Source organism: Pongo abelii, chromosome 8 (assembly GCF_028885655.2).
Source record: "Pongo abelii isolate AG06213 chromosome 8, NHGRI_mPonAbe1-v2.0_pri, whole genome shotgun sequence".
Lineage (NCBI taxonomy): Eukaryota > Metazoa > Chordata > Mammalia > Primates > Hominidae > Pongo > Pongo abelii.
The window spans coordinates 105670446-105685336 of record NC_071993.2 but is presented as its reverse complement, the minus strand read 5'-3'; the positions used below and the strand labels follow the sequence as shown (position 1 = coordinate 105685336).

Here is a 14891-nt window from a genome sequence, read left to right as displayed (position 1 = left end):
GTCATTGGATTTAGGACCCACTGTAATCTAGTATGACCTTATGACATAATTACATCTTCAAAGATCCTGTTTCCAAATGAGCTCACATTCTGAGATTCTGGTAGACATAAATTTTGGGGGACACTATTCAATCCGGTATACCATTCGTTATGAAGTAGCACCTGAAAATCTGAATGGTCTCTGGTGTTGATTAGGTTATCTTTTTGTGAAAATTAGTTTGAAAATGAATGGAACAGCAAGCTAACTTGACCTTTTTTTGTTTGGGTGGTTCTTTAAGTTAAAATAATTCACACCCACTTTTTTATTTTTTTATTTTTTCAATACTATTAAGAAAAAGGCAGAGAGATCTGTGGACAGGAAAGTGTTGGCAGAGCCTTACACTTCTCAACTCTGACTTACATGTCTGCTTTTATTCTAGAGCCAAATAACTATCGGACCATGCATGGCCGGGCAGTAAATGGCAGCCAGTTGGGAAAGGATTACATCCAGCTGAAGAGCCTGTTGCAGCCCATCCGGATTTATTCCAGAGCCAGCTTATATGGCCCTAATATTGGGCGGCCGAGGAAGAATGTCATCGCCCTCCTAGATGGGTAGGTCAGATTATTTAGCTTTTCTTATGACATTGTTCATTTAATGAATAATGTATTTGCATTTCTCCTGGTTATTTATTTATTTATTTTGGTCTTAAGAAAAAAGGAGGGACTCTTTCCATAGTGGCTTCACCCACTCTAAGTCAGAGATTCTCCATCTTTCTCATCATTCTAGGCCTTCTATAGTCAACAGGGGGTAGTGGGATGGGGAAGGTATATCACAATCTCTAGGATGGGTTGGAAAGGAAACATTGTTTGAAAAACCACCATTAATATTATGCATCTTATAGCATCATTTTATATTTAAAAAAAATTACTTTATACCAGTGTCCTCTTGTAGAAAGTGAAGCTTTACAAAGTCTTGGCCAGCAAAGCTGGGTTAAAAAGTTGAAAAACACTACAAATACTGGTAGATTAAAGGTCTTAATAGGCCTATTAGCAGATATTCTAGAGAATTGCTACCTCTTTTCCTATTTAGTTTTGACTGAATCTGACAATCGTTTTTTAAAATCACCTAAGGCAAGGAAAGATACTGATCAGGAATTTTTCTTTTATGTGTCAGAAAAAAAATAGAGATTTATCTCTCAATGTATATGTACTAAATATACAGTGAAATATAACTAGAAACACATAAACATCCCCAGCAACTTGAACTAACAATAACAAAAATGTCAGCACTCTAAATTACCAGCTCTGTATTCCTTTCTAATCCTCCTGGTTATACAGATATAATTTTACATAGTTGTGATCATTGTATATGCATCATTTTGAGTGCTGCATTTTTTACTCATTGCTTCACATGACCCTTTCCTTATTTCTACATAGTTCTCATATTGTCATTCTTAATAGCAATAAAATATAACATTGCATTAATGCACCAAAGTCTGCCTAAGCATTCCCTCACTGTTGGGCATTGGACTTTTTCCAAATTTTGTTTGTAATATATAGCACAGCTATAAACATTTTTATACAAATCGGTTATTTATTTCTTTTGAATTACATCCTTGGGCTATATTCCAAAAAGTAGGGTTTCTTGGTCAAAGTATATGATAATTTTTATGGCTTTTATATTTGTTGCCAAATTTTTTTCAGAACACTTTCATCAGGTTTCAGGGCAGCAATGTATTAGTATATCTTTTCCCCCAATATTCTATAGCAATGAATGTTGTCAATTTTATTAATTTACCCTATTTTGATTAATGCAAGATCATGTTGCATGCTTGTTTAAACTTGAATTCTGTTAACTATGAAAAGAACTCAGCATTTTCAAATCCTTATGTTGTCTTGTTTCCTCTTATCCCAAATTTGGTTGGTAACACAATAACCATTTTGCCTGAGACCCAGACATGGAAGCCGTTTTAGATCAGTCTTTTCCTTTGCTCACACACTCAATTAGTTATTAAGTACTATAATTTCTGATTTCTTAGTATCCCTCATATCCCATTTTCTTTTCATTTTTATTTTAAACCTTATTGTTTTTAATCCTAAGTGATTTCTTGATATCTAGCTAGCCTCAAACTCTAATAATTTTTCCATATAGATTCCTGAGTAGTTATTTTTTATTGTTGTTTTTTAAACACAGAGTCTCACTCTGTCAGCCAGGCTGGAGTGCAGTGGCGTGATCTTGGCTCACTGCAACCTCCATCACCTGGGTTCAAGCAATTCTCCTGCCTCAGCCTCCCGAATAGCTGGGATCACAGGTGTGTGCCACCACGCCTGGCTACTTTTTGTATTTTTAGTAGAAATGGGGTTTCACCATGTTGGTCAGGCTGGTGTTGAACTCCTGACCTCAGGTAATCCACCCGTCTTGGCCTCCCAAAGTGCTGGGATTACAGAGTAGTTTTTTTTTTCTTTTTTTGTTTTTTTAAATGCAACATCTGGTCAAGTCACTTCTGCTTGAAATCCAAACCCTTTCAGATGCACTCATGACCTTTAGGGTCTGTGCCTGCCTAAATTTGCAGCTAATAAGCAGTGATACCCTCTTACCCTCTAATTACATCTAACTACATCAAAGTACAGTAAATTTTTAATGTAAATTTTGGAAGATGCCATACTCTTTTATACCTTTACATCTTTTTATTTTGTGTAATTTTGTTAAGAATACCAGCCTCTCCTCTTGTTTTTCTCCTTTCTCTAGATCTTCTCTGACATGTTGAGGCAGGATTTCTTGGGGCCTCCTCTGTCCTTGCATGGCACTGTATTTTTCTGCTATAGCACTTACCAAATTGATGATAACATTTGTTTATATATCTGCCAGCCATAATAAACCACAGAGTAGGGTCAGGACCCCATTTGTTTTATTCATTCTATATCTTCAGAATCTAGGAATATAGTAAATGCGTTATAAATGCTTGTTGAATAAGTAGTATCTGTCTTATTCAACAACTGATTTTAAGGTCATCCAACATAAAAACAGGATGCATAATTGTAATTATGAAGCATTGAAAAGCATTGTATAAATAATGATTTGAATGGATTATGCTGATTTTATAAATCATGACTAACTTCAGTTTTATGAAACTATACCAATGTCTATGTTTTTAAAAAATTTTATTGATACAGAAAAATCGTATGTATTTGTTGTACATATCTATGACAATTTTTTAAATTATTTCTTTGTGTTGGGAACATTCCAAATCCTTCTAGCTATTTGGAATATACAATGAGCCACTGTTAACTATTGTCACACTACTGTGCTATTGAACACTAGAACTTATTCCTTCTATCTAACTGTGTTTTTGTACCCATTAACCAACCTCTCTTCATCCTCCCTCTCTCTTTCCCTTCCTAGCCTCTGGTTACCACCAATTCTCTACCTCCGTGAGGTCCACTTTTTCATTTGCTCCTACAAGTGCCTGAGAACATACAATATTTGTCATTTCATGCCTGGCTTGTTTCACTTAGTATAGTGTCTTCCAGTTCCATCCATGTTGCTGAAAATGACAGAATTTCACTCTTTTTATGGCTGAATAGTATTCCATGTGTATGTATACTACATTTTCTTTATCCATTCATCCTTTGATGGACACAGGTTGATTCCATATCTTGACTATTGTGAATATTGCTGAAATAAGCATTGAAGTGTGCATAATCTTTTTGATATACTAACTTCCTTTATTTTGGATATATACCCATAGGTGGGATTGCTGGGTAAGCTTTTTTACTGAGGTAGTTACAGAACTAAACAGGACTGTCTTTCCAGTTAGGATATGAACTCTATGAAGACAGAGATAGAATCTTCATGTTCATATTTAATATCTTCAAGGATTAGCCTGTGGCCTGGAAAATGGGAATTACTTAACAAAATGCTTATTTTATTGTTTTCATTTCCTCATTTGGGAACTGGCTATTCTTAATCATCAGTTTTATCTAAAGTCATGAGAATTACTATTTAGAGTTATATCAGTTTCTTGTTTTTCTTTTGTAAACTTTTATGCATCATCTATGTAATGACAATTTTATCTTAATCTAGTGCTTTTCTTGTGTGTGTCCCAAAACATGTTTTTATTGTTTTAGAAGTTTCTTTTCATTACGATTTTTCTTGTCTCATATTGTTCAACAAGCTCTGCCTACAAAATAGAAATCCTAGTCAAAAGGAGATTTATCTAAAAAAAATATATATCCAATAACAGAGAAAAACCTATACCTCTACTTTGACAAATCTACTTAGTCCCTAATTTTTAAAAATGAGTACAGGCAAACCTCATATTTATTGTGCTTCACATATATTGAATTTTTTATAAATTGAAGATTTGTGGTACCTCACTTCATGTCTCTGTGTCACATTTTGGTAATTCTTGCAACATGTCAAGCTTTTTCATTATTGTTATATCTATTATGGTGATCTGTAATCAAAGATCTTTGTTGCTGCTATTGTAACTATTTTGGAGTGCCATGAACTATAAGATGGCAAACTTAATCAACAAATGTGTGTTCTGTCTGCTCCACCCACCAGCCATTCTCCCATCTCTCTCCCTGTTCTCAGGCTTTTCTATTCCCTGAGACGCAACAATATTAAAATTACACCAATAAATAACACTACAATGGCCTCTGAGTGCTCAAGTGAAAGACTTACATGTCTCTCACTTTAAGGCAGAAGCTCAACACGATTAAGCTTAATGAGGAAGGCATGTTGAAAGCCATGACAGGCTGAATGCTAGGCTTCTTGTGCCAAACAGGTAGCCTAGCTGTGAATGTAAAGGTAAAGTTCTTGAAGGAAATTAAAAGTGCTACTTTGGTGAACACAAGAATGATAAGAAAGTGAAACAGCCTTATTGCTGCTATGGAGAAGGTTGTAGTGATCTAGATAGAAGATCAAACCAGCCACAATATTCCCTAAGCCAAATCCTAATGCAGGAAAAGACCCTAACTCTCTTCAATTCTATAAAGGCTGAGAGAGGTGAGGAAGCTACAGAAGGAAAGTTGGAAGCTAGCAGAGGTTAGTTTATGAAGTTTAAGGAAATAAACTATCTCCATAACATAAAAAGTACAAGGGGAGGCAGCCAGTGCCCTACAGAAGATGCAATTAAGATAATTAATGAAAGTGACTACACTAAACAACCGATTTTCAATATAGATGAGACATCCTTCTCTTGGAAATCTGAAACTCTGAAAATCGTAGGGTCTCTATGAATTATGTTTAATCTACTCCACCTGTGCTCTATAAGTGGAAAAATACAGCCTGGATAACAGCATATCTGTTTACAGCATGGTTTACTGAATAGTTTACACCCACTACTGAGACCTACTGCTCAGGAAAAAAAGATTCCTTTCAAAATATTACTGCTCAATGACAATGTGCCTGGTCACCCAAGAGCTCTGATGGAAATGTACAAAGAAATTAATTTTTTAAGCCTGCTAACTCACCCTCCATTCTGCAGCCTAGAGATCAAGGAGTAATGTTGACTTTCAAGTCTTATTATTTAAGAAATACATTATTTGAGAAGTACATTTTATAAGGCCATAGCTGCCATAGATAGTGATTCCTTCTCTGATGGATCTGGGTAACGTTAATTGAAAACCTTCTGGAAAAGACTCACCATTCCAGATGCCATTACGAACATTTGTGATTCATGGGAAAAGGTTGAAATAGCATTATTAACAGGAGTTTGGAAGAAGTGGACTCTAGCCCTTGTGGATGACTTTGAGGGATTCAAGACTTCAGTGGAGTAAGTAACTGCAGATGTGGTGGGCATAGCAAGAAGACTGGAATTAGAAGTGTAGCCTGAAAATGTGACTCAGTTGTTGCAATCTCATGATGGAATGTGAATGGATGATGAGTTGCTTATAAGTGAGCAAATAAAAAGGTTTCCTGAGATGGAATCTACTCCTGATGAAGATTCTCTGAACAGTGTTGAAATGATACAAAAGGATTTAGAATATTACATAAACTTAGTTGATAAAACAATGGCAGAGTTTGACAGGATTGACTCCAATTTTGAAAGAGTTTCTACTGTGGGTAAAATGCCATCAACCAGCATTGAATGCTACAGAGAATTCTTCCATGAAAGGAAGAATCACTTAATGTGGCAAACATCACTGTTGTTTTATCTTAAGAAATTGCCACAGCCATCCCAGCCTTCTAGTAATCACCACCTTGATCAGTCAGCAGCCATCCATATCAAGGCAAGACCCTCTATCAGCAAAAAGATTATGACTCACTGAAGGCTCAGATGATCGTTAGCATTTTTAGCAATAAAGTATTTTGAATTAAGGTATATACATTGTTCTTTTAGACATAATGCTGTTGCATACTTAATAGACTATGGTATAGTGTAAACATAACTCTTATATATACTGAAAAACCAAATAATTTGTGTGACTCTCTTTATTGTAATATTCACTTTATTGCCATGGTCTGAACCTGCAATACCTCTGTGGTATGCCTGTAGAGAGCCAAAGATCACAAGACATAAAAAAGAAATCAGTAGCATGAAACATAAAAACCAAGATAAATTAATTGAACAGTTGACCCAAGAAGAATTATAATTCAAGATCCAGTGCTTTAAAAATAAAAATCTGTAATTGGTATCCTTATAATGATATAGAAAGATACAGTATTTATGGAGTAAAAACACATTTCTATGAAAAAGCTACGAATCAGTACAAAAAGATCATTTTGAAAGTAAATATATTCTTGCTGAAATTTTCTAATAAAGTTTAAGGAGTGATTTCTTAGATACAACACTAAAGGCAAATGTGATAAAATATATCAATGATAAATTGGACTTTACCAAAACTAAGAACTTTTGTGTGTCAAATGACACCATCAAGAATGTGAACAGATAACATGCAGAATAGGATAAAATATTTGCAATCATATATCTGATAAGAGAATGGTATCCAGAATATATTTAAAGAATTCTTACAACTCAACAGTGAAAAGACAAATTACCTAACTAAAATATGGACAGAAAGGATTTGAGTGGACATATTTCCTAAGTTATACAAATGGCCAATAAGCACATGAATAGATACTTAACATTGTTAGTTGTTAGGGAAATGCAAATCAAAACCACAGCGAGATACCACCTCACATCCACTGAAATAGCTATAATAAAAAAAAATACAATAACAAGTATTGGAGAGGATGTAGAAAAATTGGAACCCTTATACAATGCTAATGGGAATATAATACGGTTCAGCTGCTTTGGAAAACAGTCTGGCAATTACTTAAAATGTTAAATGTAGTTAACATAAGACTAAGCACTTCCTAAGAGACAGAAAAACATATATCCACACAAAAACTTGTACACGAATATTCATAGCAGCAGTATTCATAATAGCTAAAAAATAGAAACAATCCAAATGTCCATCACTTGATTAATAGATAGGGAAAATGTGGTATATCCATACAATTAAATATTATTAGACAATGAAAAGAAACGAAGCACCAATACATGTTATAACATGGATAAACCTTAAAAATATTATGGTCACTGAAGGAAGCCAGTCACAAAAGGCCATACATTGTATGGTTCCTTTTATATTAAATGTCACAAATCAATAGAAAGAAAACATAGTTTAGTAGTTGCTTAGGGCTGGTGAAGATTGTGGGGAAATGAGGAGTGTCTGTAATGGATACAGGGTTTCTTTTTGGAATGATGAAATATTCTAGAATTAGATTTTTAATGGTTGTACAACACTTAAAATATAATAAAAACTATTGAATTGAACTCTTCTTTGAGTGAATTGTATGATATGTAAATTATATTTCCAAAAAGCGTTTAAGAGTCTAATAAAATATTTAGAAGATAAAAGATAAAGCTCCTATACACAGAGCTTTATACAGAGACAGAGAAATATTACCGATATAGAGAATCAATTAAGGATATCCAACGGCTGGCTTATAGGAGAGCCAGATCGCGAAAGAAGAAAGAGAAGTATGGTTACAGGAAGAATGAAAACTTTACGAACCTTGACAATATAAAAGTAAAGGGACAGTTGATAGAAATAGAAGGTAGAAATGGAGAGAAGAAATACCAAATGTGAAGGGTGATATCCTTATATAATATATGGTGATTCAGAAAATATTGTCTAAACTATTAGAATAATAAATGGAGAGGTAAAGGAGAGGGGACCCAGTAAACCAAGCACATGGAATTTGCTTGACTCTTGGTTAGAATGACTTATGGCAGCACTTTCTTAAATATGCTCTGGAGAATATCACTTCTACAGGATATTAACATTATGTGGAGGAAAAAAAAATAAAATGTTCCATGGTCAAGTAAGCTTGAGAAATGCTTGGATCCACACATTTACTGAAACACTTACCTGTGCTTTTAATATATTAGTTTACATTCGGAATCTCCAAGAAGGGGATTTAGCATGCTGAATTTTCTGAATTTTTTTGACCACAGCATCTTACTTTCAGAGACCATCTTGAGGGATTAATGTTCCACTAACATGTTTGGATCACACTGACTTCGAATATGCACTCTGGTTTCGGTGGGTGATGGCAGCAAAGGAAACATTAAAAAAAGAATTACAATTTGGAGAATTCAGAGAACCTGGATTGCCTCAGTACCCTCATTACTACTGTACTTGCGTGCATCTTGTTCCCCTCCTATCTGTTCACTCAGTTGCCAAAAGAATCATTTACAAACCTAGTTCATATGATGTCAGTCACTTGCTAAAGATGCTTTAATGACTTTTCATTGCTCTTAGAAAAAATGTAATCTCTTGACCATGGCCTGCAGGGCTCTACAATGAATGAGCTAACCTCTATCCAGATCTTCATTTTTATCTTCTACCACATTCTCTTTTTCTTACCTCACTCAGTCTTCATGGGCCTGGTTATGTGCTAAGCTAGTACCATGCTAGAGCAGGCTCCTCCCCACATGGCTGGTTTCTTCTCATCCATCAGAGTGCTTCCTTGAGTCATCTAGCGAAGTAATTCTCTATCTAAACTAACAGGCTATAGATAGTTATACTTTCTAACTATATATTTATTGTTTGTTTGCTTGTCCTTTATAGATTATAAATTCCATGAGGGCAAGAAGTATGCTGTATTTACTATTGTATATGCAGTGCTAGCAACAAGCCTAGTACATAGTAGGTACTCCAGTTTGTTGAATGAGTGAAGAATGAAGAATGGAAGTTAATCCAACATTCTACAGAATTGCTAGTGGAATATTCTACCCTGAACCTGTGTTAGAATAGAAAGCTAGACAGAGTTTTCTGCTCCTATCGTGGCTCAGAGAGCTATGGGAAGCATTTAAATTTGAGCAAAGGAGATAGAAGCAGGACAAAACTAGGAAGCAAATAACGGTCTTTGCCATCACGGCAGACCACATGATATATGCTATATGTTCAATAAAGCACAAATAGAAAAATTGCCATTTTATATCCAGATTTCTGTCTTTAGTTGTGTCTAATCACCAACACTTCTACTAAGTGCCTAATCCTGATTTATCGATTCCATCTTTTCCACAAAGCATGGATAGGTGTGAAAGCTGTCTAAGTGGATGAGGATGGAAATTTTACTGTATTCCTATACACAGACTTCCATTGTGACTTTTATGGGCCCAAGGCACTTTTAACTTCATGAGTCCCTTCCTTAAAGACATATTAAAAATTATATTTACACTCCATTGATATAAAGACATATAACAATTTTTTTCAACCTTAAACTTGTTTTTTTTTCTTCTAATTTTAACCAAAAAAAAAAAGTGGTCTATAAAAGTGTTGTGGTTCCCAGGCACTATGCCTACTGTGCCTAATGGACAATTCAGTCCTGTCTGTACATGCCAAGAAGAGAATTCAAATAGAGACAAAGGTAATTTTGGATATTTAATTGCTATGATATCCACTCGAGACATCAGTCTCCTCATAGGTGGATAGTAATAAGTTATTTAAGATGTCCCTTTCATGTTTAACTTTCATGAGTTCTGTGATAGTTTGGCACATGACAGACGAGTTCCTGATTAATTTTCTAATACATAACAGTAGCCTTCTGTTTTCTCTAATAGTGAATCAATATAGCAGGATGGTGAAGAGCCTGCACTTTGGAACTAGATGAGACCTGGATTATCAATTAGCTGAATTGTTTTCATTGTTGTTGTTGTTTTGACACAGGGTCTCACCCTGTCACCCAGGATGGAGTACAGTGATACACACATAGCTCACTGCAGCCTCTAACTTCTGGGCTCAAGCAATCCTCCTGCCTCAGCCTTCCAAATTGCTAGAATTACATGTGTAAGCCACCATGCCCGGCCATGTGTGAATGACTTTGAGCCAGATACTTCAAGTCTCTGGGTCATCTGGAGCCTCAATTGTTAAGAACAGATATATTTGCAAGATGAAAAGGCAGGTTTCAGTCTAATAGCTTTTTTGCATATGACTCAATGTAGCTTTCTAAGCAGTTCAGAGAATTGAGTGAGGAAAGGAACTAGAAAGATTAGCTACAATAACATGTCAGTATAATGAGGGTAATCACAGCTCTACTTTCTGTCTAAAAACCTGCTTATACCACTTTCTTGTTTGGAGCAGGAAGATGCACAGCTGGGTGCAATTTGGTGCACAGAGTAATTATCACGATGTTATTCCTAATAATTGTTCTGTTTTATTTCAGCTATGAAATAGTTTTATGACTTGACCAAATTACAGGAGGAGAGAAGATAACAATATATTACTCTTAGTTTATAAGATGAAAATTTCCATCTCTCCACCTCTAGAGAGACCAAAGCTGTTCAGTGCTCATTGACAGGAAAGTACTGTATACTGCAAAGGTCTACTCCCTAGCTGAGAATTGTGTTAATGACCAGTTACTTCTAAACTTGCTTTCATTTACTTTTATTTTGTTCCTGAAAAGGCCTTCTTTGCTGATTGAGAAAGCAGACTACTTCTTTACCCAAACTCAAGCTTTTGAGTTACTGTCATTATAATGGAGGACGTCTCTCCGTCTCTAATACCAGAGAAGTCAGTCTGTCGAACATTGGAGATGGAGGCTGGAGTCCTGAAACATAGACTTCGATTTAACACTTTACTAGTCAGATGGTCTTGAGAAATATTCTTCCTCATTTTCTTATTTTCCAGTTTTTCCTCTCTTCCCTTTTCTTTCCCTCACAACCCTGCTTTCCCCTCCAAGAATGCTCTCCCCTTATAGGTGCTGCTAAAATTAGAATTTGTCAGAAGTGTAGTCCATGGTCCTCCTGCATTAGAAGCACCTAGAGGGATTGCTAAGCATGCAGCATGATTCTTAGGCTCCAGCTCAGATCTCCTGAAGCAGATGTGTGGGGATGTGAGCTAGATATTGGCATTTTGAATAAAGACCTCAAAGAATTCTTTACACACTAATGTATGAGAACCACTACCCTGTAATATAGGCAAAGCAAGTTTTATTATCTTTATTTTACATATCAAAGAATGTAGGTGCACAAATATTAAATGATTTACAAAGCTCAAAAACCAGAACCAAGAAGAGGAAACTGACATTTATTGAGTGCCAACAGTGTACCAGGCACTACCTTTGTTTCTCGTTTTCTTGTTAATTCTCACAACACTTTTGGGAAATAGGTTCTGTTCTTTCCATATGACATGAATCAAGGAGGTTAAACAACTTACCCAAGGTCACATGGCTAATTAACTGTGGAGCCAGGTCACAAATCAGATAAGTGTCTGACTCTGGGGCCCATTCTCTTGCTATTCAGTGATGCTATTTTTCTGAATCTTCATCTTTCAATTAAGCTAAATAGTCTAGCATACAAAATAAAATACAGTTCTTCTCCACCTCAGTTCCTCAGTGTTCACACTTACAGTCAGGTTTATAGCAGGGCTTGAACTCCAAAAGAAAAAGTTTGCTTTTTCATGTGAAATCCATAACAAAATCCTGATGCATTTTTCTTCCTTCTCACCAGGCTCTACAGCCAGGTCAAATCATTTCAGGTTATTAGAGCCTTCTTTGCTTGAATCCAAGTCTTTACAACTTCCTCAGCAGCATTTTGGACTGTCGAGGGGTGTGTATCATGATCTTCTAACCAGCACCTTCCAACTCCAGCCAGAGCCTTCCAGATCTCTTTCATCATCTTTTCTCATCATCTCCCATTTCCCTGTCTTTTTCTTCTTTCCAATCAAGCAAATCTATTTGGTCCTCCTTAATGTGTTATTCTCTCACATCTGCCTCTATCTTGTTCCAGACATTGTCCTATAGCCTCCCATCTCTCAACCCTTCACTGGCAGCAAATAGGCTTCATCATGGGGGCCAGTTTTAGTAAACAGGGCCTGGCACTCTATCTTGAGAAAAACTCTTAGGCCAATTGTGAGATAAATGAGGGAGTATTGAGCTCTCTTACCACAGGCTCAGCAAAAAGGAACAACACCACCTGTAGTACAAATTTGCCAACTCTGCATGGTTATAACAAGGGCTTTAGAATCAGAATTGGGTTTGAATCCCAGCTCTGCAATTAACTGCCTATGTGATCTTGAGCACAATTTCTTATCTAGAAAATAAGACTAATAATACCAACCTTATAGAGTTGTAAAATAGATAATCTGCTTACCAAATGCCTGTAAATCGGCAAATGGTAATTAACTTATTTTTTCCTTTCTTCATTCAGGATTCTCCTTAAATTAAACTGCCAGGAAGTAACTTTTATCAACAAGATGGATTGGTCGAAGAGTCTCACCCATCTTAATTCCTGTATATTTAAGGCTCTATAAACCTATCAAACTAAGGGAAACATAAGCTCCAAGGGAAGCCTAAATAGAGATCTGCACTAGCCATTAAAGTCAACAAACATATAACTATATACTATTTATTGGTCTACTGCCAATGTGATATTATTAATATACATAAATAGGGATGGGGAGAGGAGAGACAAGGAGTGAGTGAAGGAGAAAGAAATGGAGGACTGAAGGTGAGGGAGAGAAGGGGAAAGGGAGAAAGAGAGAGGGGTCAATATTTCATTTCTTCTATGTAGCACCCAGTCTAGCTCAACATATAATTAACCATGAAAAAGTAAGTGGCTTTGGACCAAATGAAAGATGCCCCAAGATGTTGTTTATCTACAGTTCAGCCTAGTTTACTATAACTCAGGATGAATTATTTTCTCACAAGCTTTCCCTAGGCTTTTGTGTAGAACGGCTGTCACATCTTATTTGTGTTAGTTAACATAACCAAAGATTCTCTTTGTGGACAGGAAAGATCAGGCTGCTATGCTCTTATTAAAGTATGTACTCAGTTAGATATCCAGTTCCTGGTGAAGGATTTATCCCCTTTCCTGGGAGCAAAATTCAGAAATCAGATTTTAGGGTTGCAATCTGTGATCCAGAAGTAGAAATTAAACCCCAAAGACCATGAGTAAAGGTGGGCCTTATTATAATAGAGAGCTGTGATATGCCCTGGGAGAGAAGGCTCAACACTATTTCAGATACGTCATATGTGCAGGTGGATAACAAAGGAAAGAAATTCTCCCAGATTTGGAGTCCCCTGTGGGGGGGTGGGGGGAAGGAACTCTCACAATGAAAGGAGATATTTTGTTCTTTCCTATAGTAGCAGAATGGCCCTGATGGGAAGGCCCCCAAATACTGAAATGTCTGCCTGGCACTGGCCAATTTCATTAGATACAGGCCCTGTCCTCTTCCCTCTCTTGCACTTTTCTGTGTGACTGAAGATCAGCATGAGGGCAAAGACCCCTGTCCTCTGAGATCATAGTCCAGATTTCTGTCACCATAATTCAGCTATGGAAACATCCAACCTTGGAAAACCAAGATCTTCCACTCTTGTCGGTATTCACAGTCTGAGTCATCATTAACTTGTACCTTCATAGACCTAAATCTAGGGATTAGAATGGAAGTGAATGGTAGAAAGTCCTTGGATAATACCAGACCCTAAACAGAATTTCACTCTCCCAGTGGAATTTCACTCCTGACAGCACTATTCCATGTGCATGTTATTCCACCTCTAATATTACTGTTGCTGAGCATTTTGCAGCTGTGTTGAAGTTGTTCATTTATGTGGTTTGGGCCAGTTTCCGAGAAACAGGCAGAACTAGAGAGCAGAACAATCTATCAATGTTAGATTTGAACAAATAAAATAATGATCTTTTTTGGAATTGTCCTCCACAGTGTCAATACAGATATAAAAATGGAGTATAGGAATGGTATAGATTTCTGCATATAAGATATAGAAAGCCTAATGTTTAGGGAAGGTTCATGAGGGCAGGGAGAGTACTCCAAACTCATTGACTGTAATATCTGTTCTTTGGAATTGTATTTAATTATTTTTCTTCATTTGTTATTTCTGTGGTTGGTTTTCCTTTTCTAGTTTTTTAAAAATATAAATGTTATTCGAAGACTTCTGGAAACAGAATAGTTGTCCTATTTTAGATGAGGTCTTTCTAAAAAGAGAAGGATGTGTTTGGTCATCTTGCTAGAATTTGGAAATGCATATTTTGTTTGACATTGTTTGCAAATTTGATTTTTTCCTCCTCAAACTAAGTGTAGAAATGCTTCCATATGGTTGAAGTTGATCTCATCATTTTGTTAGGAAGGAAAAAGGAAAAAATGTAGCTTACAGCAATTTTTACATGAGCACATACTTAATAATGGTGTTTCCTCAAAGTTAGCTAAAACAACTTTTCTACTGCTTCAATATACCACTATGGTTAAAAAGACAATATAATTTGTCTAAAAATATTAAATTGTGATTGAAATTTTTTTTTTTTTTTGAGACGGAGTCTCACTCTGTCTCCCAGGCTGGAGTGCAGTGGCGCGATCTCGGCTCACTGCAAGCTCTGCCTCCTGGGTTCATGCCATTCTTCTGCCTCAGCCTCCCGAGTAGCTGGGACTCGGTACAGGCAC

General features: G+C 36.2%; 1 protein-coding gene across 2 annotated transcripts in view; it reads left to right on the top strand.

Annotated features, from left to right (window-relative positions):
* HPSE2 (heparanase 2 (inactive)) overlaps nucleotides 1-14891 on the top strand; it is a 752987-nt gene that overhangs the window by 492075 nt on the left and 246021 nt on the right. For both annotated transcript variants that reach the window (XM_024253747.3, XM_024253744.3), the window contains one exon: nucleotides 419-590. In XM_024253747.3, coding sequence (XP_024109515.3) covers nucleotides 419-590 — 172 coding nt within the window. The remainder of the gene's footprint in view (nucleotides 1-418; nucleotides 591-14891) is intronic.